The sequence below is a fragment of the Bacillus rossius genome, chromosome 3 (assembly GCF_032445375.1).
Source record: "Bacillus rossius redtenbacheri isolate Brsri chromosome 3, Brsri_v3, whole genome shotgun sequence".
NCBI classification, from domain to species: Eukaryota; Metazoa; Arthropoda; class Insecta; order Phasmatodea; family Bacillidae; genus Bacillus; species Bacillus rossius.
In genome coordinates, this window is record NC_086332.1 from 80,181,083 (window position 1) to 80,207,668 (window position 26,586).

General features: G+C 35.8%; 1 protein-coding gene across 4 annotated transcripts in view; it reads left to right on the plus strand.

Moving 5' to 3' along the window:
* The first annotated feature begins 1,320 nt into the window (after positions 1-1,320).
* Positions 1,321-26,586, plus strand: part of LOC134530958 (plexin domain-containing protein 2) — a 43,527-nt gene continuing 18,261 nt past the window's right edge. Inside the window, exons 1-8 of one of the 4 annotated variants that reach the window (XM_063366316.1) lie at positions 1,321-1,663; positions 4,130-4,842; positions 5,567-5,698; positions 6,985-7,177; positions 7,987-8,196; positions 13,438-13,589; positions 16,281-16,464; positions 20,975-23,493. In XM_063366316.1, coding sequence (XP_063222386.1) covers positions 1,456-1,663; positions 4,130-4,842; positions 5,567-5,698; positions 6,985-7,177; positions 7,987-8,196; positions 13,438-13,589; positions 16,281-16,464; positions 20,975-21,294 — 2,112 coding nt within the window. In that variant the 5' untranslated portion in view covers positions 1,321-1,455 and the 3' untranslated portion in view covers positions 21,295-23,493. Of the gene's footprint in view, positions 1,664-4,129; positions 4,843-5,566; positions 5,699-6,984; positions 7,178-7,986; positions 8,197-13,437; positions 13,590-16,280; positions 16,465-20,974; positions 23,494-26,586 lie in introns of those variants that run through there. The other 3 variants (XM_063366317.1, XM_063366318.1, XM_063366319.1) reach the window with 3 other exon arrangements.

A 26,586-nucleotide genomic window follows, 5' to 3' on the forward strand; every position in this document is an offset into this window, starting at 1 on the left:
CGTTACACTTCTACTATCCAACAATGACCGTACCTTTTTCAAACCCCCAAATTTCTCCTGTAGATATAATGTTGAAGTTCGCCACATGTTCGGACTGCCAAATGACACAAGCCAGTCTTCTTGGGAGTGTAGATACATAGCACATGTCTCTCGATAGCGTAGTAGTTAGATTTTATTGTCTGGCACCAGCTCTTTCAGCAAGTAAACCCTCCCACAGGGAGGTGAGTCGTGGGCCATTAGGCCTGTATGGCTTGCCGAGGGTTGTCATCTGCTCTGGAGAAATGATGCTATGCAGCCTAGACTAAACTCTCACTTACCCACGTGCTGCAGGCCTGTGGTCCACCCTTAGCTAAGCTAGACACTCTGTGGACAGGATAATGATCGGAGGTAACAGTACTGTGGTAGTCACATCCGACTTTATCCTCCACAAGTACGATTGCACAGTTTTTAACACTCTCCTGAATAAAATTGTAGTTGGTATATGTATGATGGTTCTTACTTCTGGACAGCAAAATTGAGCCCTGCACATGTCTGTGCTGGTGAATTACCTACTTAAAAGTACATGTCGGAGTCGGCCAGTTCTGTAAGCTTGGTGCCTGTCTGCTTGACTTATGGTTCCAGTACACAACAAGATGTGTGGGGATCTCCGGAAATAAGAAATAAGACTAAAAACATACTTAAAAACTATGATGTTTACTAATCAGTTTGGCGAGTCAAGACTAGGTCTGACTCCACCAGTGGGTCGCACAGGACTGGTGCAAGACTTACAAGAATGTAGATTCCCCTCCACGGAAGTGAAATTCGTGACAATGATATAACTAATTTATATTTCAGATCTTGCAAGACTGAATCGGAGTTGCTGAAAAAGAACATATAAATGGCACGGGAATATATAATGCCGTCCGTCTTGCTAGTTTAATTTTTCAAGCAACATTTTTAAAACACACTGGTGGAAGCTGACCATGACATCATAGGGTGCACACCAACAGTGGTGGACGGTACTAGGACCCGGGCTTTACTTACTGCCCAGGGCAGTACCATATTAGGTTTTAAACAGAAAAACTGGTATTAAATTCACAAAAATAAATTTATATTCCTATTAAGTAGAAATTCTTAAATACGTTTTTTTTAATGTCAATTAAAATATTGTAGATCCATTAAAATAAATGTGTTTTAATGGACTTTACAAAGTTCTATATAAGTTTAAAAAAATTTATCTGCACAGAGTTTGGAAAGAAGAAGAGTTATTTTCCTCAAAAACTGATAGTATTTTTTGGTTTAAAGATTTCGAGTCACTAGCTCTTTGTACAGTCAAAAACACTTGAACACACCCTTCGATATAAAGTGTAGAAATACACGATCATAAATGAACGTGACAGAAATTCATCAAATATGATCAATTAACACTTGTTTTCCAGAGAATTCCTCATATCTGTTGGTTTTTTGTTACGTCATATGTTCTTTGTGAAACAGGTTAATTTTTTGTACAGTGGCAAGCTTGATAAGGAATCAGCTTTTGTTGTGCATGTTCCTTGCTTTGTGTTGTTGTGGTTCATGGTTCATGGTGTTTTAAGGGGCGAAGCGATGGCGTTATGTTTAAATTATCCATTGTCTTTTTTAATGTTGTTTGTTAGTGTAGTATCGGCAGATATAGCATCATTAGGTACGTAAAATAATTTTCAGTTTTAAAAAATGTGTTCTTTTTTTGTGATAGAACTAGATCCTTTTTACTTATTTCAATGTGATAAAATCAAATTCATTTTTATAGTAGTTTTTTTTTGTTAAATATAATTGTTTAAATAATTGAAGAACTGGGCCAATTTAAAATCGAGAATGGACGAAATTACACGGGGATAAAACTTTACAGTTTAGAATCCCAGAGAATATCATACACAGCGGTACCAGTTAAAAAGCAAACAGTAAAACAAAATCTTAAAGAACATCCTACTTTCAAAAGGAATTCTTCAATTTGTTGGAAAATAGAGAAATATAACTATTTTTTTTGTTGACCGTTACGTTATAGTAACTGCCACCTTATAAGTCAGTTCCTTATCTTGTTTAAACACACATGTATTGACACAAGTTGTGCACAGTTCAAAGTTGAGATACAATTTTATTGTTATGATCATGACAATTACACAGCTGTAAAAGTATATTTCAGTCTATAAGATTGATGGGAGTTGTAATTACATAAATAATTCACAATATAGGTTTATTGTAAGGACCTTTGCTTTTCTTCATGAACACACGTTAATTACTGTTCTATATTTGAAAACATTACTTTTAATCATTATGCCAGTCATATTTACTCATTTCATGTTGACTTGAAAATGTACTTAAAACTACAAATTATATAATATGCTATGGCAGTATCACACGTAGAATGATTAATAAAATATGCCAATGTACAATATTTTAAATTAATGGCTCAAATATAAAATGTGTATACTAACAGATTATTTTAGCTAATGGCATAGTAGTTCAGAAATTTTAATATAGAATTTAGGCCTCGTTTTTACGAGCTATGTGGATTGATCACTAAGACTTCAAAGTTACTACAGAAAATATATTTTCCTTAAAAAACTTATAGAAGCAGCTATGTAATTGCCTTGTACTGTCTGATTTTAGTTACTGCGCTGGGTTATTGGGTAATTGTTTACTATAGGAGCATTAAGCTGAAGAAAAAAAAAAGGTAAACAGACACTCAAAGATGGACACAAACACCCAAAGATGTACAGGTATCAAGTGATGTAACAAAGATGCTTGCTGCAATTTTGAAATCAATATTTTTCTCTGTATTAATGGTTTTTACCCCACAATTTCTTTAGACCTCATAGCCCTGCCCACTAGTGAGTTATGTTACTAATGAACTAATGGATATTTCAAAGTGATTTTTTCCTTGGGGTAAATACAGGAAGGACTGTAGTGCTCAAAAATACCATTTTTAGATTTATTTTTTTTACAGAAAAGCTGCTAGAACTGAACACAATTTAAAAGTTTTTTTGAGCATTTCAGATGTTCCTGTAATTACAGTGAAACAGCGTTTTGAAATTCCTTCTAGATTCTGAAAAACTCGCTATTGGGCAGGGTTATGAAGTCAAGGGAAATTTTGGGGTAATTGATTTGAAAATTACAGCAAGTATTTTGTCACATCACTCAATACTTGTCGCTACGCAACAGGTTCTGATTTTAAGGTCCCTGTCATTGAAGCAAACTGTTACAAGCACATTACAGACTTGCGCATTGCATTGACTGTGTTACTGCACAGGCAAACATTAAAATGGTTAATTAAATCTGAAGTTCTAAAATATTGGAATATGACTCCACAATCTGATTAGAAATAAAACAAGGAACTCAATAAATTTATTTTTGAGAGTGTAGTTTTTTTCGATTGCTGTGTCTGCAATAAATGATTACTCGTTATTTGTGGCCACAATTAAAAAACTGATTACGTAATGCAAAACAACAAAATCTCTGTATTTGAAAAAAAAAAAAAAAAAAAAAAAAAGGCAACATACATGAATCTAAACATAACAGACACAAAGGCTCATCCTACAAGAAATATTTGTGCTACCTTTCTGGCAGCTACTGGAATTCTCTGCTAGAATTTTTAAAACCTATAATAAAATATATTTTAGGAGAAATTTAAACACCATTTGGTGGTGGTAGATTATGAATGGTGTTTTAACCGTTTTGATTTGTTACAATTATTCATTTTTATCATGAGTATTAAGTGTTATAAGCTTAGTAAAAGTTGCTTAAGAATGACGAGAAAAATAAAAATTTTATATTTAGTAAGATGTATTGGAAAACTGTAGTTTACTATCATAAAATGTGTAGCATCTAATGTGCAACACCTGATAATTTGTTAAGTATGGTGAGTAGCAAATGAATGGTGAAAAATTTGTAGGCAGGAGTTAACGTGATAGTTTATTTGATTTGAGTGTGCATTGTTAACAAGGGGAAACACATGATGACACTTGTTGAGTGGACACTAATGGTAGTATTAAGATACTGTGTAAGCCTACTTTTAAAAAAAAATGCTACACTAGAATTCAAACTATCATGACGTATTGTATGATAGGTTAAGTAGGCTGGATGTTCAGCAGTTGTAATATGCTTTTTGCAGACTCCTCTTACTACGAATACTGCAGGTTGCCGGACCGAGGGGAGAGGAGACAGGAGTGTAGGCTGCTCAGGGACGAGAACGTCATCTTCCGTGCCAAGTACGAGGCGAAGCGGCAGACAAACCCGGGTGGCTTGGTTGCACCTGGCAACGGGAGTGAGCTTTCACCAGCATCCTCGACCCGAAACTCGCTCGCGCCATTAAGCAGCAGTATTGCTGCGAGCCATGCTGGGGCCGGAGTCCCTGGCACGGATCAAGCACTTGATGTTGATTCCACAGCCAATGCTAATTCCACCGTCGCCAACACCAGTGTTGCTGATGCAGTCGCCACTGCTGCAGCAGTCAGCACTTCCTCTGCTGCAGCAGTCAGCACTTCCTCTGCTGCAGTAAACACCACTGTGACGGCAGGTGGAGGCGATGCTTCGGGCAACGAAACTACGCACGGCAACCTTGCGCCGGCGGGCGGTGTGCCCATTGTCGCGAGCGACGTGATGGTCATCAACAGCGCGGAGATAAGGAACAACTCTGTGCCGTCAGGAGAGGAGCGCTCCGATCTGTTCCACAAGTTCAGGGACATGATGAACAACACCAGGCCTCGGCAGAATGACTCCCTTCTCGAGGATGACCAAGAGTTTGATGACCTGATCAACAGGTTCAATGAAATAGTTAACAATAACCATACACTTAAGGAGAATAACATCACAAAGTATGAGGAAGTAAGTTAATTCTTTAGACCTGATATGCTGGTAGTGTGGCTTAATATTGGTAGTTATCTCTTTTGCATCACCCCTCATTGAATATAGCATTATAGTTAGTAAATGAGAGGCTAGTAGCAGTTTATTACAATTAAAATTGTGATAACCATGTTAGTTTAATGGACAACAACCATACAGTTTCTAAAACAGGATGTATGCCTGGGGAGGTATCATCTAATTAATTTTTGGGAGATTAAGGTGGTGAATTTAATTTTTAGAATTTTGTTTCACTATTCATTCAATTTGTGAAGACTCTTCAAACATTGTAGGTTAAATTCGTAGATCTACTTAGCACAGTATTTTCTAGTGCATGGGTTCTGTATTTTAGTCCATATTTTCCATAAATAACACGGTGGTGAGTGATAAAATTACTCATCTCCCACCAAAGTTATGAAGGTGCAATTTCCAGCGGGGATGCAAACCCAAATTTTTAAAAAATGGGAAATGCAATGGTCTTGCCTTCAGTTGGTCGTTCAGCCAGTCAGTTTTCTTAGGGGTAGTCCTGTTTACTCCATTTATTCATTTCATATGCTGGTCATCACCCTGATAGCAATAAGTCTTTAAGCCCTGTTTTGTTATGCTTTTTTTTTCATTTGTTGTGGAATGTGTACGTAATAACTTAGTTGTATTTCTGGTTACACATTTAATGAATTTTTTTAAAAATGTTATCTTGAATTATTTATAGGATCATCACTCGTACTACAACAGTTCATTCGTAGTAAGTGAAGAAATTGGTCAGAAATTCTGGGTGACGCTGTCGGAGAGAGAAAATGTTCAGGTGAACGAGGTGCTGTCGAGGGCCCATCGCCGGGCAGTCGTAAGTATGCTTGGTGGGTGTCCATACTCTGGAAAGTCATAGAAGTAGGAATTGGTCAGTGAAAGTCAGGGAGTTTACTAGAAATTCTGGAAAAGTCATGGAAACTCCCTAGTGATAATAATTTGAGGGCAAAATATTTGCCACCACCCAGACTGTGAAAGCATTTCTTTCTTTTCATATGGTGTTTCAGTGAATAGTTATACATACACATTATAAAATGGTGTATGCAAGTGACTCTTAGAAATAGAAACTGTGGAAAGAGAACAAGGCTAGTTATGTGGATGGTAGAGGCTGGACTTAATTTTTTTTTTTTTTTCAGGATATTGCAATATAGGCAAATTAATAATAAAATATTCAGGAAAATTTGAAATTTTGGCTAGGGGAAAATCAGGAAAATTTAATTATGGATTATTGTCGACACCCTGGTTTGTAAGGTAGCTCTGCCTAAATTAATTCCATACCAAACGTCAATGATTTCACAGTGAAACTGTTTGTATCAACCAGTAACTATCAATATCAGGCTCCCTCCTAAAAGTATGTAATATGCTTTAATGAAGATATTTTTTTGAAAATTAAAGGAAAAATGTATTGCCGCATAAAATCTGTTGAAACCAAGATGACTTGTTTCAGTTGCTGTTTCTCATTAATTATTTGATGGCAATGGTTATAAGCATCAAATAGATGCATAAAATACACTTGATATTTATTAATTTTTATTTTTTGTTTTCAACTTTCTTGGTATTTTATTTTGCAATTAAGAAATACTGTTGACAAAAATATTGATCTATAAGAACAATAAATGCAAGAACAATGTTATTTTGATGCACAATTACATACTTTATTTACAGCCTCATAATCATTAAGTTACAAGGCAGTGTTACTAACTGTGGTTTAGCTTAGAACACTAGTCCATTAAGAGTGTTTTATAAGGTTCAAAGTGAATTTGGTTTGAATGCAAAATGTACAAAATAAAGGTTTGGCTGTTTGTATTCTCTGGAGAAATAAATAGTTTTCTATAAACCTAACAAAATTTAATGCTATTGACACATCCATTTTTGATCATGGTTTTACTTGCAAAACCAGGGCTGTATCCGCTACAGTTTTATTTAACTTCTAATTAACTGAACTTTTTTTATTAAAAAATTTGGTATATTTTTTTCTTGTATAAGTTAATTTTTTTTACCATATTGACAATGGTTATTTAATGCTTTTTACGAAGGAAAATAGTCACTTCAGTTTAGTTAGACACACATCTTGAGAGTAGTGTTGGCTTTGGGTGCTTACAGACGGTGAGGCTGTCTTTCGACTTCCCGTTCTATGGCCACCTGATCCGCAACGTGACGGTGGCAACGGGTGGGTTCCTGTTCACTGGGGAGTACGTCCACTCATGGCTGGCTGCCACCCAGTATGTGGCTCCTTTGATGGCCAACTTCGACACTAGCCTCTCCAACGCTTCTGCCATCAAGTACGTCGACAATGGTGAGTCTTCCGATCGCAGCACCCGGCCAACAGGAATCGGGTTCCTGTCAGTGTCTTCAGTTTCTCTTGGGCCGCTGTGGTTCAGTGGTCAGATCACTTGCATTTCATCAAGCCAGTCTGGATTCAGTTACTGGCGGGTAGAGTGCAGAATGTTATTTTTTTTATGACAGTGTGATTCTGGGCAATATGTTAGTCTTTTCAAATGCCGTTACCTAATTTTAGGTTTAAAGTTTATATGAGTCCTAATGTTTGAAAGGAAATTTTTTTAAATCAAGCACTCCTGTTGTAAGTCTTCCATTCCAAATGAATAAATATTAATACTGACGGAAGATATAAATAATCGACTAAGAGAAATCTGTTGGCCTACCCTTAGTGTTTGTTAATGTTAAAATATGTGTTTAATTGAGTTGGGTTTGACTGTAAGTTGGCATATTTTCATTAATCTTTTGCATTTAGGAGATGCACATATTTTAACATTTCATTTAATTATTTATTTTTTTATTCTACAAATAATTGACCATGATGGTAGGGCAGTGTAGATCATTATTTAAAACATTAATTCAATAATTTAACTATGCAACATAAATGTATTTAAAGCAAAATAATCAATGTTTTCGAAATTTTGATACTTATTAAAAACAAACTACTGACATCAGTGACTAGGGGAAACATTTTGAAAACTGGAACAAACTCGAATAAGGGAATTTTTTATTACAAATTGCTATCCCTCCTGATCCCACCTTACATTTCAGTGATTATAGGATTGTCTTTTAAGTGTTTGTCAGATAAATGTATATTTCTGGTTACAGGAACAGCATTTACTGTTGAATGGGAGAATGTTATCCTCAGAGATGAGCCCCACTTTGGAGAATTCACATTCCAAGTGACGTTACATGCGAATGGGGACATTGTGTTTGTGTACAAGCACATACCTGTGATTGTAGAAAACATTCGTGACAGTCTCCATCCGGTGAAGGTTGGTCTGTCAGATGCCTACATCTCAGACCGAGTTATTTTTCGTAAGTATTTTGATTCTGTTTATTGCTTTTATTTTTTTCCTAATGTTTTGTGTGTGTGTGTTGGGGTTGGTGTTGGGGGGGGGGGGGGGGGAAGTGGTTAATAGGTACAATTCAATTCCAACTATTTTAATATAAATTGATTTCATATTTATAATTAACATAGTTGACAGTTATAATTATATGTGCATGCATTTTCGAGATTTCATTCCTGTAAATTTAAGTTTGCTATCCTACTAATGTTATAAAAGCAAAAGTTTGTATGTGTGTTTGTTACTCCTAAGACTCCCGAATTGTGAACGGATTTGGATGAGATTTTGCATACAGCTAGGTCATAACCTGGATTAACACATAATCCACATATTATTATGAAATTCCATCCCTAATGGAATGAAAAAAGGGTAAATTAATTTTTAAAGGAGAAAATCATGTCATAGAAATATAAACCGTGAGTGTGTGATTTCTCTATGTCCACCATACTGTCATACACATACGTAGCAAGATCTGGCAACTTCCTATCCTTATTGGTGAGACTCGTCCGCTTAGTGGAGCTTGCGGCGGCTAGCAAACTAACGGCAATAATGACAGTTCAGTTTTGAACTGCATCGATAGATAATGTTGCCTTGAATTTTAAACACGATATCGTTTGGGGCATCTGTCACGTCTTGAATTTTCGTTCCTTTATCCCATATGCATTCCTATACCATTCATCCGATTGTGATTAAATTTTGGTGATTTGTTATGCACATGCTCGAGAGGTTTCTGAGTTAGTAAAACTATTTTACAATAGGTGGCACATGAATCATTTCAACAAATGTGTGTATTTCATATAGTTTAGCGCAGTTAAAATGTTTTCGGTATATGAGTGCACACACATTACAGATTTGAATTGTATTACATAAATAGAAACTGCAATAATTCATTTAGATCAATTGAATAAAATACTAAAGTGACATTTTATTTCATGTGTGATCTAAACAATATTCTTAATTTTATTTCATGTGTGATCTAAACAATATTCTTAATTTTGTTTGCCATTCCATGCCACCAGGCCAATAGTGAACGTCTTTGTGAGAAAGCATATTTTAATGGATACATGGCGTGACACATAGGATGCAATGCAACAGACAATATCAGGATGCATGCTCGGCCCGTTCACCTTACTGCTTTAACTGACATTGGCGATACGTATTTATCTTGACAGCTAAGGCAATTATCTTCCGTAAACCCCCCCCCCCCCCCCCTCCAGTCTCTTTACAGCACAAAAATTAGTTCATTCCTTTTACACAAATGTAGCTCTCACTAGTGGCTGGCGGTTTTGTGTACCTTTCTATGTCTTGCACACTCACGGAGCAATAACATAGCGAAACCATTCCATCCTGGTTGGCCATTCATTCCAGAAAGCCAAATAGAGTTTAGAGGAAAAATGGTTGCTACTGTGAAGTCTGAATTTTTCAGCTCAGCTTTTAATTCGTTGTAGTCTTTCACAGTAATGCTACTATGTCCGTTGTGGGCTTTTTTTCTTTGGGTAAGATCTTATTCTAATGCATTCTGGATTAAATGTTCCAGAAGATTTCCTTGCAACCTTTACTTGAGTTTCAACACTAGAATCTGGGGTAGGTAATAGTTTGGACCCCGCCCATTGCATGAAACGTGTTCACGCCATCCAGTGTTCGAACATTGACATCAGCATTATCAAAATCATGCTGTATGAAAGCCTCTTCATTGACATTTGGTAATCCTGATTTTATGAGAGCATTAATGTACACGGAAGCTTCGTAATAGGATGCATAAATACCCATAGAAGATAGCATGTTGATAAGATGCTTAGATCCATATAAACGATTTAGTGTCAGAGCTAAGCCAATGTGAAGTGGTGACAAAAGTGATCTGTGTCTTACAGCTGATTTAGTAGCATGGTTTCTAGGTTCCTATCTCGTTCTTTGTACCAGGTCTCAATAATTTTATGGACAGTATCAGACAAACACACAATGTTCTTTCTACCTGAAACATTAGATACTATAATGCGTTCTTTAAAGTCTTCTAGAAGAAGATTTTTCAGGTGTTTGTCAGAATATGTACCTTTTTTCCCTAAAATGCATGCCATTATATCTTGCAACTCTTGAATTGAATATTGGCATTCATCACTTTGTTCAATGTAACTGCACAACATTAAAAAAGATTCTTTATCCGTCATCGGTCTGCCTACAAATCCTTCACTTGGGTTTGTCTTTGAAAAAGTGTCATGACAGTTTTTATGGTATCGTGCTTCTGGGGCTACAAGGTCACTTACATTTAAAATGCGTGCTTTCACTTGATCTCCCCATTCATCGCTCCCATCTTCACATCTCTGCAACAAACTATCTTTAACTTCTAATGTTGCTACCATACAAACTTTTTTCCTACGATACAAAGCAATCTTAGAATCGACTTTTGCCTCTTCCCCACAAAAAATGCAATTTTTTTTTGTAGTCAAAATTATCGCCTACACTTCGCAAAACAGGCGATAATGTTGAAGGAATACATACAGCAGGACTTAGTGATGATGTAGTTGCAGCTTTAATACTTGATGGTCTCGTATAGTTATGCCTACACGATTTGTGTACTCGAACACTTGATTTTCCTTTCAAGCTCTCGTGGAGCCCATCCTTTCGTAGAATGCTTGCTTCTGTTATTGTCTTCAACCCTTTTGTAACAACAGCAGTATCTCCTTCCGTATCTTTACCGCATAGAATACAAAGTAAACTTAAATGTTCCATTTCAATATTGGTTAGTATGAATTCTTGTTATAACATGGTAGGTAGATTCAATCCTGAAACATACGCATCACTTAGAAAGTTGTTGATTTGCAATTGTCGAATAGTAAAAGGTTACCATAGACTGATAAATGTGAATTTTAATAGTATACTTATTTACTTAAAATGTAAGTTTGGTATTCTGAAGAACCATAAAAACATTACGATAAATAGTCACGATGTTGAATTGAAACAGTTTATAATTACATTTTTAAAAAGATTTTACTACAAATCTCACACAAATATGTAAAAATATCTAAGGATTATGATCTATTAATTTCCTGAACTTCAAAACAGTGTATTGACACACCCATCAATAGGCCTAACGGTGTTTGATATTTGTGTTGCAATAGAAATCACATTTACATGATACAAATTTAAAAAGTAAGAAAACTGCAATAAAGCCGACATATAGTCTTCTGTGTAAAAAACATGTTATAAGATGTCCTGGTGAATCTGACGTGAAGCATCTACAATCGATGCTAATATGCGAATGAAGCAGAGCCGGAGTGTTAGGGTGGGGGATATCACAAGGCTCCGAAGAAGGAAAAAAAAATTGACAGCCGACCATGCAGTGGTACAAATGAAAAAAAAAAGTGGTCCTATCCAGGAACCAAACCCAAATCGTCTTGGTAGGAGAACAGCACTATAACCACTGAATAGGAACAGCCCACGGGAAGAAGTGGTTTTTTATTATTACAATAATAGTACTTAGCTTTTGTTATTGAAAACATTCTTACCTTCTTAGATTTGCGAGAAGCTGTTGCAAAATTTCTTCAGTTATCAAAAATTAACACTGTACTTTCTAGTACTTCACGTTATTATGTGACGTAGAGTAAGCGGAAGTTTTATAAAATCACGCACATACACACTAGAACGTTACCGCACGCTTCAAAACCACTCCAAGAACTAGTCTCTGGAAGACGGGCTACTCAAGGCAGTAAACATGTCTTAAGAAATTTATGTTCGGGGGTGGTTAGGGACATTTCCATGACTCAACATGCCAGCTCCCTCGCTCATGATGGTAAGCCTGTTGTTTAGCCTCCTGAGGCCACCCACTGCAGTACGCACCAAAGGTAGAACAAAATGCAGCGGCTTCCTCGCATAATATAGTGTTGTACACATGTTATCGTCATCCAAACTATGAAAAATTAATACCGTTGGAAAGCTAAAGAATCATTCTACACTTTTTATCTTAAGGGTTTCGTGAAATTGTCCCAAATTAAAATTTTTAATCTTAAATATTCTTAACAAACTTAACATAAAATTGTAAAACTTGACATTCCTCAGCTAATATCTAGTTAACTGCTAATCTTAGAACAAAACTATAAATAACTTTATTGTAGATAACAATATAAGGAATAAGACAATATATAGAAAATTTGACTGCGATAAATAACAATGGAGATATGAAGGGTAATCCAAATGCTTGCAAATTGGATGTTTAAGGGTGGGTAGGGGGGGAAGCACAGAGGGGAGGGGTGGGGACTTTTGGGAAAATATACCTCTAGTTAGGTACTAGCACTTGCAAAAATATCAGCTTGTCTCTAATTTTTCCCGACATAAAACCTTCTTTTCCTGGGCTAGTAGCAGCATCTTCATGCACTACATTGTTTAGTAAAAGTGAAATATTTATCACCACAGATTATGTATACAATTAAACTAAATACACTTGGGATTATAATAATATTGTTGTATGTTAAAAAATTATTTTAAAGTGTAGTGCATAGTGCACATAGACAGTCAGTAGCCTACATTTAAACTTTTGTCTCTTGAAAATCACATGTAAATTCTCTGACACACATATATTCACTTATATTAACAAATAAATCAGACTGAATAACAAACATTTAATGTAAATACCACGTATAATTCCTCTGTTGGTTTATTTATTAATATTTTTTGGATGTTAACTATAACTTTCAAAAATTATGTATTATTTAAGTATAAATAAAACCAGAAATGTTAAATTTTTCTAAAAAGATTAAAGTGAGAATATACAAGTATTAAATGATTACCTGACACACAAGCATTAACAGATTACCTGACAATACTTACCCAATGCGAGGATTTACATGTTTACATAATGTTTCATTATTCACAATTATCTGGCAAAATTTAGTGTAGTAAGGTGAATCCAACTATGTATTTATACGATATTAGGTGGAAAATGATTGGATTTTGATTTTAATAAAACAGTTTTCAATTCATTTTTTTTTTTTAAGAAGAAAAGAAAATGTAGACGCATGTCATTTTACGAAAAATTTCCTATGATTTAATATTTTGCATATTATATTTTATCACAATTTTTATCAGAAGTTTATGTGTTACCAAACAAATTAGTATTACATCTGGAAGGAAGCTAGTTGTATAAAGATTTACATACCTGGTGGTGACATGTACTGTCAAAACACAAATATAAAAGCATATCCTGATGTTTGCTTTGCAGTTATCCGGAGAAAGACAATCTATGAGTACCATCGTGTCGAGTTTAACAAGGAAGACATACGTAACTGGACGGTCATATACCTGAGTGCCTTGCCCACGTGTGTGTCTAAGACGAGTTGCTTCGAGTGCCTTACTCAAGTGCCTGGTTTTCAGGTAGGTGTAATTGCATTGCTTAGCAGTACAAGCCTATTTGTTTCCATTTGTGTCTATCAAAAATTTGTAATAGCCATATTGGATTTGTCAACAAAATTTTTTTTGCAACATGGAAAGTGCTATTATATGTCATGTCTAGGACAATCCTCACAAATTACAAAAATTAAGAATTTTAATTGCAACTACAATTGCAAATACGACCAACTGATAATATCCTGAATAATGTTATTCTCGTTTATGCTCTTAGTTGCAAATGCATTAGGTTTCCACATGAGCCAGATCTAAATAAAAAAAAAAGAAATCAAGGCTATATAAGATAAAACTGTATTATTTTGTTTCATACTGTCAGTTTAAAATACTCTCTAACTTTATTATAATTATAAGTTAAAGTTTCTTATAGGCTAACTAAAAAAAAGTTAATATAATTTTTTAACAGTGTACCTTGTAACCTGCTGCTAAACAACAATGAGGTTGAAGCCACATTGTGATCTTAACCAACTTTTTCCTGTACCTTGCAACCAAACTAATAGCAGAGACTGCCATGGCATTGACTGCAAAAGCCTGAGATTGGTTTAAGTGGGGGTGGGACATTACTTCTTTGATACCTTGATGCCTGTCAAATTGATAGTACCGAGTATCAAACCAAACCTCTGATACTTAGGTTTTACTGGAAGAATGACCATGTGTTTCTTTGCCTATGTCTGTTAGCGAAAGAGTTTTTAACATTCCATCAGTTACTGTCGAGTCTGAACAGTTTTACAGAGCAGTTGTACTTGTTGACAAGAAAAGAATTAGACTTGATCACGAAAGATTCAGGTTGCTTGTTGTTCTCAATAAAATGGGCCATCTTGATCGAGTGGCCAGATCAATCGCTTCTCATCTAGATGATTCAGGCTTTCTTCCTGCCAGGAACATGCAGAGCGTTGCAGTGAGCTGGTGGGTTTAGTCCGGGTGCTACCATTTTTCCCACCCATCCTTTCCAGAGACGCTTCATCCTTCATCAGCATCTCATCACCTTTCATCAGATTCAATCCATTCTGTTCTCAATAAAAATTTGTTAACTGCATGGAAGAACGCTATTAATATCAGTCATTCAGTATTGTTTTTAATGTACATTTCATATTTGTGTGAATATTGTGTACCTAATTAACTATGATTAAATAAGTTTTTAATTTTTTATAGACATGGCAAAGTTTTTTATTACTTTTGGAACAGTGTTTGTTTTTAATAAATTGTTGAAAGCATCGAGGCTATTATGGTATACAGTAGAACCTTGATTATCCGTGACCCGATTAACCGGGTTCTCAATTAAAAAATTGAACCTTTTTTTTTGGGGGGGGGGGGGGAGATTAAGCCCGTGAAGTGTAATTCAATAGGGAAGGGACAAGAAAGGAGTAATTGCATGTATCTATGCATATCAACTTGTAAATATACCATGTTTTCTCGTATAATCGTCGCACATTTTATTCTAAAATCAAGTTTGAAAATTAGGGGGGGGGGGACGATTATGCGTAAAAAAAAATTATGTTTGGTAAAGTTATTCATAAAAACAAAACCCGTTCATTGAAAGTACGTTTATTAAAAAAAAGGTGGAGTATACAAGAGCACGCCAAACAATCTATATTAATAATTCCTTGAAAAAAACCTTTCTTCAACTTTAAATAGAAAAACCAAAACTCTTATGCGAACGCAAGCCACTTGAATCTGACGTGAACTAACGTGTCGTAGTACACACATGCCACGAAAGAATGCGGGCTATCAAATGTAGTTAACTCGGCACCTGACAGAGAGCGCGCGTTGCATCCAATCGGCGAGATATCGATATTCGACTATATGGGCACGCTCTATACGGGAAGCAACATAACCAAACATGAATGATGCGCTGGCTACATTTTTATAAGCGGTACGCCGCGGTAACGCAGACAATGAGATAAAGGAAATACCATTTAAAAACGTTTTTAAAAGAAAATTTACACGTTGGACAACTTCGTATTTCCGTTAATTAAATAAATAAGTACCAATGACCAAAATTAAATTTTAGATTATACCAACACCGTGGCGACGCAGACGATCAGATAAAGGAAATAACGTTTAAAAACGTTTTTATAAGAAAATTTATACGTCAAACAACTTCGTACTTTTCCGTTAATTTATTAAGTAAGTGGTAATGACCGAATAAATATTAGATTTATACTTTAAAATACATCGTTTTATACGGAAAAGATACCTACACAAAGCGCTCGGCATCTACTAGCGGGACCAAAAACATTATGCGACGTTTACGTGAGAATTTTGACAGCCTAAAATATGGTTGCGATGATTACGCGCGTGCGACAATTATGCGATAAAACACGGTAATTAATATTTTTCATTGAAACGTAGTATTTTAGGTCATTACAAATAAGTTCTGTCATACATATTTTTAAAAAAATTAATAATTACTGTTAGTAATTCTTGTACATTGGTTTTGTATAAATTACTTACAAAATTTGGCTGTATTGTATAAATAAATACATTTGAGTTCTATTAGCCGTGATTTTCGCTTATCTATGCTACCTCCCCCCCCCATCCCAAATACCCTGGTTAATCAAGGTTCTACTGCAATTTAAAATTTGTGTTTTATCAAGATGTGTGTAATTGTTTGACGTGAGTACAGTAGGCTGGCACAGGGACCGTGTGTTGCTCTCGCAGTGTAACTGGTGTCCGAGCATCGAGAGGTGCTCGAACGGAGTCGACAGGCACCGCAAGGACTGGCTGGGCAACGGTTGCGACAGGTCTGCGTATGAGTCTGTGCACATGTGCCCCGGAATGAAGCAGCGTATAGGTGAGGCCCTTAGTGCAGACGCTACACTGAGCCCGCAGGAAGTGTCCATGGGTAGGTAACAGCACACATGCACTCGCTCACTGCACCTTGCACTCTTCCTTTCCACCTTAATGTTACAGTGTTCCTTCTGGTGAAAGGAGTGCAGTTTGTATGTAGTAACTTCAAGGGGTATTCATTTTTTTTTAATTTTTAATGTTTACTGTCCATCATTTTGTGAAAAAGTTTTTCTCATATCGATGCATTCCAGTTTGTAAGACATTGTGGATTAGTGATGGCCCAATATTGATAAAACCTTAGTCCGATACAGCTTCCGAAAATTAATATGTTACCAATCCAATAACTGATATTTTTTATGGTTTTAAAAAAATTGTCCGTAAATGCATTATTAAATATCTTGAAATTAATGTCTGAAGCTTAGGTGAAAATTTTTAACAGTTTACAAAACACAATTGTGGTGGGGAGGGGATAATAAATCACTATAGGCATTATTTTGGATCCAAAGTAATCTCCTCTATTAATGCAGCATAATTATGAGATTCCAACATATCTAGCTCAAAAATAATGCACTCGTAACTTATGTCTTTAATGAGTCATGAAGCTCATTGTTACTTATCTTATTTTTTTTTAACTTGGCCTTTGAAAAATACGCTCTGCATAACTAGAGTGCATTCGAGTATAACGGACTATTCCTGCTGAGTGTTTTCTTTAACTTAGTAAGGCATCCTAACATTTTCAGTTGGAAAAATTGCAAAGTAGGTTAAGTCTACATTCAAATTTGTGCAGTAGTTGGCAGAAACACATATATTTGAACTCTATTTCATAACAAAAGATTTAAAGGCAAGCAGTGTGATAAACACATACATGTGTGTATGTATATATACATATACATACGCGGCATCACAACCAGGATCCAGGGCTCAGTATATACAGTAAAAGTCCGTTATAACGTAAATTTATAACGGCGCCAAAAGTTTATGTTATAGCAAATTTTCGTTATAGCCAAAATTTAAAAAAAATCTTATTTTTGTAGCATTTTTAATAAATATTATTTTCTTCCTTGTTTTTACTATGGAAATTCACAACAAAAGTAAAGTGAATATACATAAAACTTACTAAAATAACATTTTTAAGCTATATCAGCACTTGCCGACTGCGAAATATGAGACAGTGTGGCCGTGATAAGGCCGTCACGCACATCGTGGCTAAGCGCACAGCTGTTTGTTTACATGGAGACGGGCGGGCGGGGTCACGCAAGGTCATGCCGGCCGCTTCCTGTCGCTTTGACTGCAGCTGGTTTGCCGAACACATGTGCGCTAAGCTGATGATATCGGGTGCATATTTGCGGAGTTTTGAATACTTACTAACAATATGTAAACTCAAAGATGTAGTGAAATTTATTTTAAAATTTTGTCACATTATTACTCATGTTGACACCTATGGAAAATGTCAAACACAAAAAAAAATTTTTAAAAATTCTCTTAATTACTTTGGACAACCATACAAATTATATAAAATAATTTTTCCGACTATTGGTAAGTAACACAAAAATTATCACTCGTACAGACCCTTGGAAAATAACACAAAATAAAAAATCACTTTTTAAAAAACGAATCAATTTTCGTTTGCCTTTTTTTCACTATACTTTCGGACAAAATAAACGACTGGACCTCTTGAAAGTTCATCAAATCTTTCGTCGAAGCATTTGTATGCTGATAAAAACGACTGATTGTGTCAAGTGCCTCCATCATTGACGTTTTCGACAGAACAGATACGTTACTTGGTTCGTCGTCATTATTGTCATCATCTTCAGACGCCGCTTCGTTTTGATTAGAAGAGACGAGCTCAACAAGTTCCGTGTTCGTCAACTCCCTGCACACGTCAACATTATCATCAGCCGTGGCAAATTCGTGGAACGTGCATGGCACATGCAGTTGTTCAGCAACGGTAGGCCAAACCCCTTGCTCATCTGCTGTACCGTCCGGCAATGCATCGTCAGATGTAGGAGCATCAGTTTCACATTCACGGGAAAACCTGCATGCCTGAAACACGCAGCTATAACTGCCGGCATGATCTTCTCCCACGAAACTGCCATAGCCTGAATAGCTTCCAGTACGTTCCACTTGCAGACAGTTTTCCCAGCAGAAAGTTTCCTCATCACCGTGTTCACAAGCATCTTGCAAAATTCCCGTTTCAATAAATTAAACACACCCTGATCCAGGGGTTGCAAGATGCTAGTACAGTTAGCTGGCAAGAACACCAACTCCACATTTTTCAGCTGAATGTCTGGATGTGCCGGACAACGATTGATAAACAAAACAACTTTACAAGTTTTCATCCCCATTCTGGCGTCAAAGCTGTGAAGCCACTGCGTGAAGAGCTGCGACGTCATCCATGCTTTTTTGTTTGCTTCGTAAACACATGGAATGTTGCGTGCACCTTTAAAAGCCCTGGGATTCTTTGAGTTTCCAATAACAAAGGGCTTTAACTTGTTACTTCCGTCCATGTTTGCGCACAAAAGTATTGTCAGTCATTCCTTGCTTCGTTTTCCCCCTTTGCAAGGATCATTCCTTACTGCCAAAGTATTGTCAGGCAGTAAATTATAAAAAAGCCCAGACTCGGAGGGTTTGTACCTATCCAGTATCGATGCAAGAATAGGTTGCCAGTTGTTGACTGATTCTTTGTTGACACTTTCCGACTCCTCAGAAATTTTGTGCAGTGTTATTCCTCTTCTTGCCTTTAATCTGTTCAGCCAACCATCACTGCATTTGAAGTCTTCGTCAATGTTCAGTTTTAAGGTTAGTTGCACAGCTTTAGCCTTTAACATAGCACCGGCAACCGGAATACCTCGTGCGCGATTTTGGGAAAACCATGTAAACAAGGTTTCCTCTAGATCAATATGTTTTGCAGCACGTAATTTTTTTGTTTTACCTGGTGCGCAATCTTTTAAAGCTGCCGACTGGATTTTTTTCCTTATTTTTCAATATAGTGAATAAAGTAGATGGAGTCAAACCTTAGCATCTACCAATTTCACTTCTTCTGACGGACGGATTTTCACACTCTTGTAAAATTTTCAATTTAGTAGATACTGTAGTTCAAGAGATTTTCTTTTTTTATCCATGTCTGAAGCTAAGTACGTAGTTACACGTGTCGCGTACAACTAGACGTAAACAATAATGCGCGTAGTGCCGCACACTGAAACTACACTGTACGCAACGCTTACGATGCAAGTATGAGACGAGTTATGCTCATTTACGGGCTACAATTGGCGTGATTCTAAATAAGTAATGCTCGCAGCGGGGCCCTGTCACAGTGGGTTAACGACACTTGCTTTCGTCGCCGCGAGGCAAGCTATGCCCGCTGTGGGGCCCCATCTTGTGCGGTGTTGCCAAGAAGGCCACATCATGCACGTTGTTTCATTTGCCGGACGCGTGGAATTGTGCGAAGCTGTTTCTCATTTATTAAGGTAATTGTAGATGTTTTCTCATTGAGTGATATGAATAAAAATGAGTATATACTCTGGAGCATATACTCTTGAGTTTGAGCATGTTGTTGAAGTTTATACTCTATTCAGTATGAAAAAAAATTACAGAGTATATACTCAAACTTCCCCTACTTTTGGAGTATAAACTCAAGTGAAGCTGCAAATAGTCTTCTTATTCCCTGATGTTACGCTTGTAAACATAACCAACAAATGGCAGATGTATCATCTTCTGACGGTGAAGAAGTGGAATGCGGGGAAATAACTGATGCTAGCTTTGTGAAAATCATTTGCAATTATCCGGCAGTGTTTTTAAAATCTCAAACACCAGAAGCAAGGAAAAAAAAGAATATCTGTTTGCAGTCAATACGAGATAAGTATTTTGGTGTTTCTGGAAAAAATTTCAGTGAAGCTCAAATACTTAAAAAAATAAATAACATGAAATCTCGTTTGAAGGCGAAAACAGATGTCCAGAAAACGGGCAACAAGAAAATTGTACTTAAAGATTGGGAGAAAGTATTATTTATTGCCCTGCAAGGAGAGTGCAATCCCACTTTGCAGCAAGTTCCTGGTAAGAATAGTTTGTGTATATTCAAAACTTTACAAGATTGATTGATTTTAATTATTTAAACATAAGGCATGTGTAATTGTGGACATGAGCTACTTTTATAGACCATGAGGTCGTTTGTTAATAAAGTATGTTCCTGTGATATGTGGGAAATGTGCTAGGTCAGAAACAAATAAGTTTGTTTATGTTTGGTTGGTTTAGGTTATGTTAATTTTGGTTAGTTTACATAATATGCTCATCCCCAAGCACGTTCAGTTAGGTTAGGTTAGGTTAGGTTTTGACAGTTGTTTTGCCTAAGGTTTAATTTAGTTCAGGTTAGTTAATGTCAGCTTGATTTAGGTAAACAATTATTTTAAGTCCATAAGTATGTAAACTCAACAATTACCAAGGCATGGTGTAATATGGAAAGAATACTAACTAAAATTTGTGTGTGAAAAATAACATAAACCTATGTTTAATGTTTGCTAGTCAGAGGTTGAATACACACAGAGTAGTGTACAATGCAATTGTTTAAGGTGCTGTATCAGTCGGATGTGGCGAAGATGGAAATAAACCACAGCAATCAACATTGGCACAAGAAAGTGATGTGCATAGGCCCCATAATGTACCATCGCGGCCTGTGAAACGAAAAGTCTGCAATATCATTGCTGCTTGTGAGACTGCTGAAACTGTAAATTTAACAAATTCAGAGCTCCAGCGTCTGGTGCTTCTTAAGCAGTTGGAAGTACTTGATTTAAAGAAAAAGAAACTGATGCAAGAATTAGGACATCAAGAAGTAGTCTATTCAAACCATGTGTGTGAAAGTGTTGAATGTGTTGCCACACACTTAGGCTAAATTAAACAATATTACGAGAAAAAATTCAAATTTTGTTAACAATAACGTATTTAATAGGTATTTCACCAATCTGCCTTAATTACATAATAAAAACAAATGTAAGTTACACAAGATCCTGTTAACATTAATGTCTTATAATTATTAGTACCCTATTGAACAATTGTTTTCAAATTTAAAGTCTCATAACCCGTATGCTCTACAGCATCATACATAGTGCAAAACGAATGAACCTATTGATAAAATTAAGTGCTCGAATGAACTTGAATTAAAATACTGGTACTGTAGCACTAAATGTGCCTAAGGTAGGCATATATGTTAAAAAAAAATTTTTTCATATAAATCCGTGAATTATTCGAGTAATATCCAGTCTTCGAGCCACACCTCTCCCTCGAACATTGGCTTCTTCTTCGAATTCTTCTCCGAGGTCATTAATTTCAAAGTTTTCAACAGGGAAGTCATCGTCTTGTAAATATTTTGATATATTGTGTAAAACAAAGCATGAAAGCACAACAGATGGTATTCTGTCATGTGCTAGTCGTATTTTGTGTTGCAGTATTGGAAATCTTTGTTTGACCTGACCAAAGCACCGCTCTATCACACACCTCTCCCTTTTGTGTAAATTGTTATAAGACTGTTGTTCTTCTGTATTTGGGTTTCTGAATGGTGTCATTAGCCAGGGTGCTAATCCATATCCTTGATCTGCTAATATCAGTGCACCACATGCATTTTCTCGAATCAGTATATATGGAGCAGAATTCCTCCAAATTCTCGAATCATGCACTGATCCTGGCCAAGAACAATCTACACTTGTAAATATTTCTTTGCTGTTGCAAGTAGCTTGCACGTTCAAGGTTGCCATACCTTTCCTGTTTATGTATTCATCTCCATGAACAGAAGGTTTGCTTATAGGAATATGAGTACAATCCAATGCTGCTACTGCACAAATAAACTTGAAATTATCTTGCCATGCAGCCTTTGCATCCTCTAGTTTTTGCTGAGTCCTTGGAAATTTAATCCAAACATTTGCCTTCTCTGTTATTTTTCCCAATACATAACCTATAGTTTTGGAAACAGATGTCTGATGAATACCTACATCTTCACCAACACCTGACTGGAAGCCTGGATCACCAACATAACGAAGAAATACCCTCATTTTTTCTTGGCTTGATAGAGCTTTGCCTCTTGCCTCTTCATACTCCCCAAGAAAATAGTTGGCTAACCATGACACATTTTCAGGGTTAAACCTGTACAGTACTTTACAGTTTCTTTCGGTAACACTTCTTCGCACATCATAAACCTTCGTCTTCCTGAAGCCTCGCAAATTCATAAATTCTGCCATTGCCAACAGCTAATAACTACATTTGAGTTTGCTTGATACCATTCTCATAAAAAATGGAGTATAAACTCAACAATCTAAGTTTATACTTTCCTTATTCATATCGTTTCGGAGTATAAACTCAGTGGTTGAGCATTTCCCCCACTCCCTGAGTATCTACTCAATAATGAGTTTATACTTCAGTATTTTATTCATATGAAACCAAGTTTAAACTCCAAATATTGTGAGAAAAAGTATATACTCATTTTTATTCATATCACCCATTGTTTTAGAGCAAAATTACAGGTGTGTAATCTATCGCTATAGCGAAAATGAGCCCATGCTGCATTCGTTATTTCCGAAATTTTTATCCTACGCAGCATATGCAAAACTGACGGTGCCGATGGCAATTATCGTTATAGCGGACTTTACGTTATAGACCGTATTCGCTACAATGGACTTTCACTGTACTACTATTGCATTTGAAAGTGTTATTGAGAATTCTATTTTTAATTTTTCTGTATTTCCATAATTGTTCTCTAACTAAAAATTTTACCGAACTGCACAGATGTCTGGTATATAGCAATTGCAAACAAGAGTTTACCAGTGGTATCTGTAACCATTTCTCACTTTACATTACTGTTTACAGAAAATCTGGACATGAATGTTACAGACTAAGTTAGGTAACAATTCAAAATAACACTATGTTTAGTATATTTAGATCAATCACTATGATGCTCTGTACTTACCAATCATTTATACTTTAATTAAACTGCAGATTAATAAAACTGTAGTGTCTGTACATTGAAAATATTACCCAAAAACTGATTGCGGGTGATGTAGGATGTGTAACAGAATACAATAAGACTATTTTAAAAACTTTATCTGTTTGTCTGTCTGAACACCCGAATCTCCAAAACTACTGAATGAATTTTCATGGGGTTTTCACAGGTAACTTGAGCGTAGTTTGTGGCAACATGTAGGCTTTATTTCATCAAAATCATTTCATGGAATAAAATATATCTTAATTTTAAATTTTAGGAATCTGCTCAGCTTAGTGCAGCTCGTAGAAAAATCGAAAGAGAGCACTTCATTAGTTTTTTTTTAAAAGGTGTGCAAATATGTTTTTGAATGTTTACTTCAGGGACATGATCATAACGGGATAGTAGTACCAATAGATGGCGCTGTTAGTTTTTTACCTCAGTAACAGAATTAAGTCTGCAAACATATTTTTATTAATACAAACTAATATTGAATTAACTTGGCTAGGATACATAGATTTTCTGATTTTGTTTTGTTATTTGTTTATTTAAAACTTAACGAAATTGTTTTGGTGCTTTCGATAGGTATTATTTATGTTTGACTTGTTAGCTAGGACAAACTAATTTATTGAGTTTGCTTTGTAATTTGAGTGTGTACTCTACTTATTACATTCTCTCCAAAGTAACACCATAGATTCGGAAATTTTGATGGGAAGTGGTGCAGGCGAGCGAGTTTTTATACCCAGAATCCCGCTTATTCCTAACAATTTCCCATTTTGCTTTAAATGTGTACAATTCCTGGTGAGCATATGTTATGCCATGATCATAAACAAAAAACAAGGTCAGATGCTGCAAGTTGCAGGCGTGGACTTGTATCAGTTGCATTTTGCACGGCCAGCTCTACAGGGTGGCTCTCTCCCGTGTTAGTGTCTCAAAAAAGCTCTTTGTTCATGGCCCCAATCATACTACTTCAAACTTTGTTTACAAAGAAGCTTTATAAGTCAGTCAAAAATAAATTTCACACGTACGAAGTTGGGGGCACAGTTAGTCATAATAAAATAAAATTCATAAGCACAATACAAGAAATAAAACCCAAGGGCGTCGCCGGGCCGGGGGGGGGGGGGGGGGTCAATATGTATGAAAAGTATGTATTTTTTTGCATTTGGCTACATTTTTTTGAATCTCTAGGGCTCTAGGAGGGCAATTCCCCCCCCTGGCAACGCCCTTGATAAAACCTATGTATGCCATTGGTAAACTTAATAACAAAACAAGTTCTTACTCAGGAAAAAACTTTGACATTATTGGCAAGGAAATGTCTTCTCAAACAAACAGAATACTTCTCGATTGGTCATTCTTGACTTTACCATTCAGTGTATCTTTGCACCCTATTTTCTATCTTTAGTGTTATAATATTTAAGGATTTATAACCAGCTAAAATAACTATAGTATTAACGAACATGTACAAGTATTTTCTGAAAATAACTTCTGCAAACTCTCAATCGTTGCAGCCCAGTAGCATGACAAATATAATTTCTGTTTAAATAAATAAATAAATAAATAAATAAATAAATAAATAAATAACCCTTTTGACTTGTGTTAAACATCAGCACACACAGAGTTTGTTCAAGAGTACAATTTGTGGTAAATATCACTGGTGTTTAGTTTTTCTTTGCATAAATTAGATTTTTTTTTGTGTGCACATGGTTCCAACTTTAAATAGAATGTTGACCTTTCCTGTGATAGTTGTGAAATCATTTGTGTGCAAAGACATTTTTTTTCCAATTTGAATCAAAGTCAAAGATGAAATTGAAGATGACTTAAATATTATGCTACATTAAAAAATTCCAGTGATACAACTTAGTGTGATTATGTAGGTACTTTATCAGCCCGTTCTGCATACCACACACTGAGAACAAATTTGGAGACATTAGCAAGTTAAAAATCTGCTACAGTTTGTAAATAAAAAGCCAGAATTGTAAAAAAAAAAAATATACAATAGCAAGATTAACTTAGGTAAGAAGCTATATTTGAAAAGTGATCATATTACCATCTTTGCTTATAACTGAACACCTTTTCAAAAGGTTTAAAACAGGGTATTATGTAAATTCTGGAACATTATGTCAGGAATTTTGCTTTGTCTCTGATAAATGTGTGATTATTAAGCACCAAAAATACAGTCTTAAAATTTGGTATACAAAGTATCTTGCTGTATTTCAGAATTTTAACAAACTTCAGAGGAATGACTAAATTATTAGAAGTGCAAGTAGTTTCCTTTGTTAATAGTGATCTATACCTGTCAGAAGAATACCATCTTGGTTAGAAAAAAGAGGAAAAAGGAGGAAAAAATGGGGATGGGGAATAACATTATCTGGTTGGAAGAATTAACTGTTGGTTTACTGGATAAGCAGCTGCTAGAAAAATATTTCTGTCTCGTCGTATTGCTGGGGCCACATACATAAATGTACAGCTTACTGTGTTAAGTGAAGAAAGATAATAAACAGTGAATTAAATTATTTTATAATTGTAGAATCTGTCATTTATACTTTTTAATTTTTTTCATCTCTTTCTTTTTCTCTTCAATGCATGCATGTTTGTGTAAAAGACACCAATGTGTTTTTGGCTCCTTTGTGATGGGAGATGACTTTGTTTCCTTCTGTCAATTAGAGGAAAAATATAATTGCCCGAGCTGTCACATAGACATCGCTGGCCTTACTGCTAGGGGGAGAGGGCGGGCGGACATCCATCGGTGGGTCGCTGTGTTTTGACTTGGGCAGATGACTTACAATACTCATTGACGCCGTCAAAAACTGCATTGTATCTACGATTTGAAATTAAATCTTGAAGCAATTAGAATGTGGTTTCATAAAAATGCCATTATTAATCCAATAAAAATGTGGTTCTTCACCTCTTATCACGGCGTGTAAAAAATCTTTCCTTCCAGGCATCACTTTAGGAGACACAAAAATTGAGCTTTTAAATTCTGTTAAGATCGTGGGCATTATTATGGATGAACATCTTTCCTGGGCAACGAATGTGGCCCATTTTTGGAAAAAAAAAACATATTCTGCACTTCACTATCCTAATCATCTAAAGAATTTCCTGTCATTGCATGTGAAAGCTACACTCCTGTAGTCATCAATTTTGCCTCATCTTGATTACTGTGACAGTATACAATGACATGGCAGACTACCTGGTAAAATGACTGCAAAAAATTCA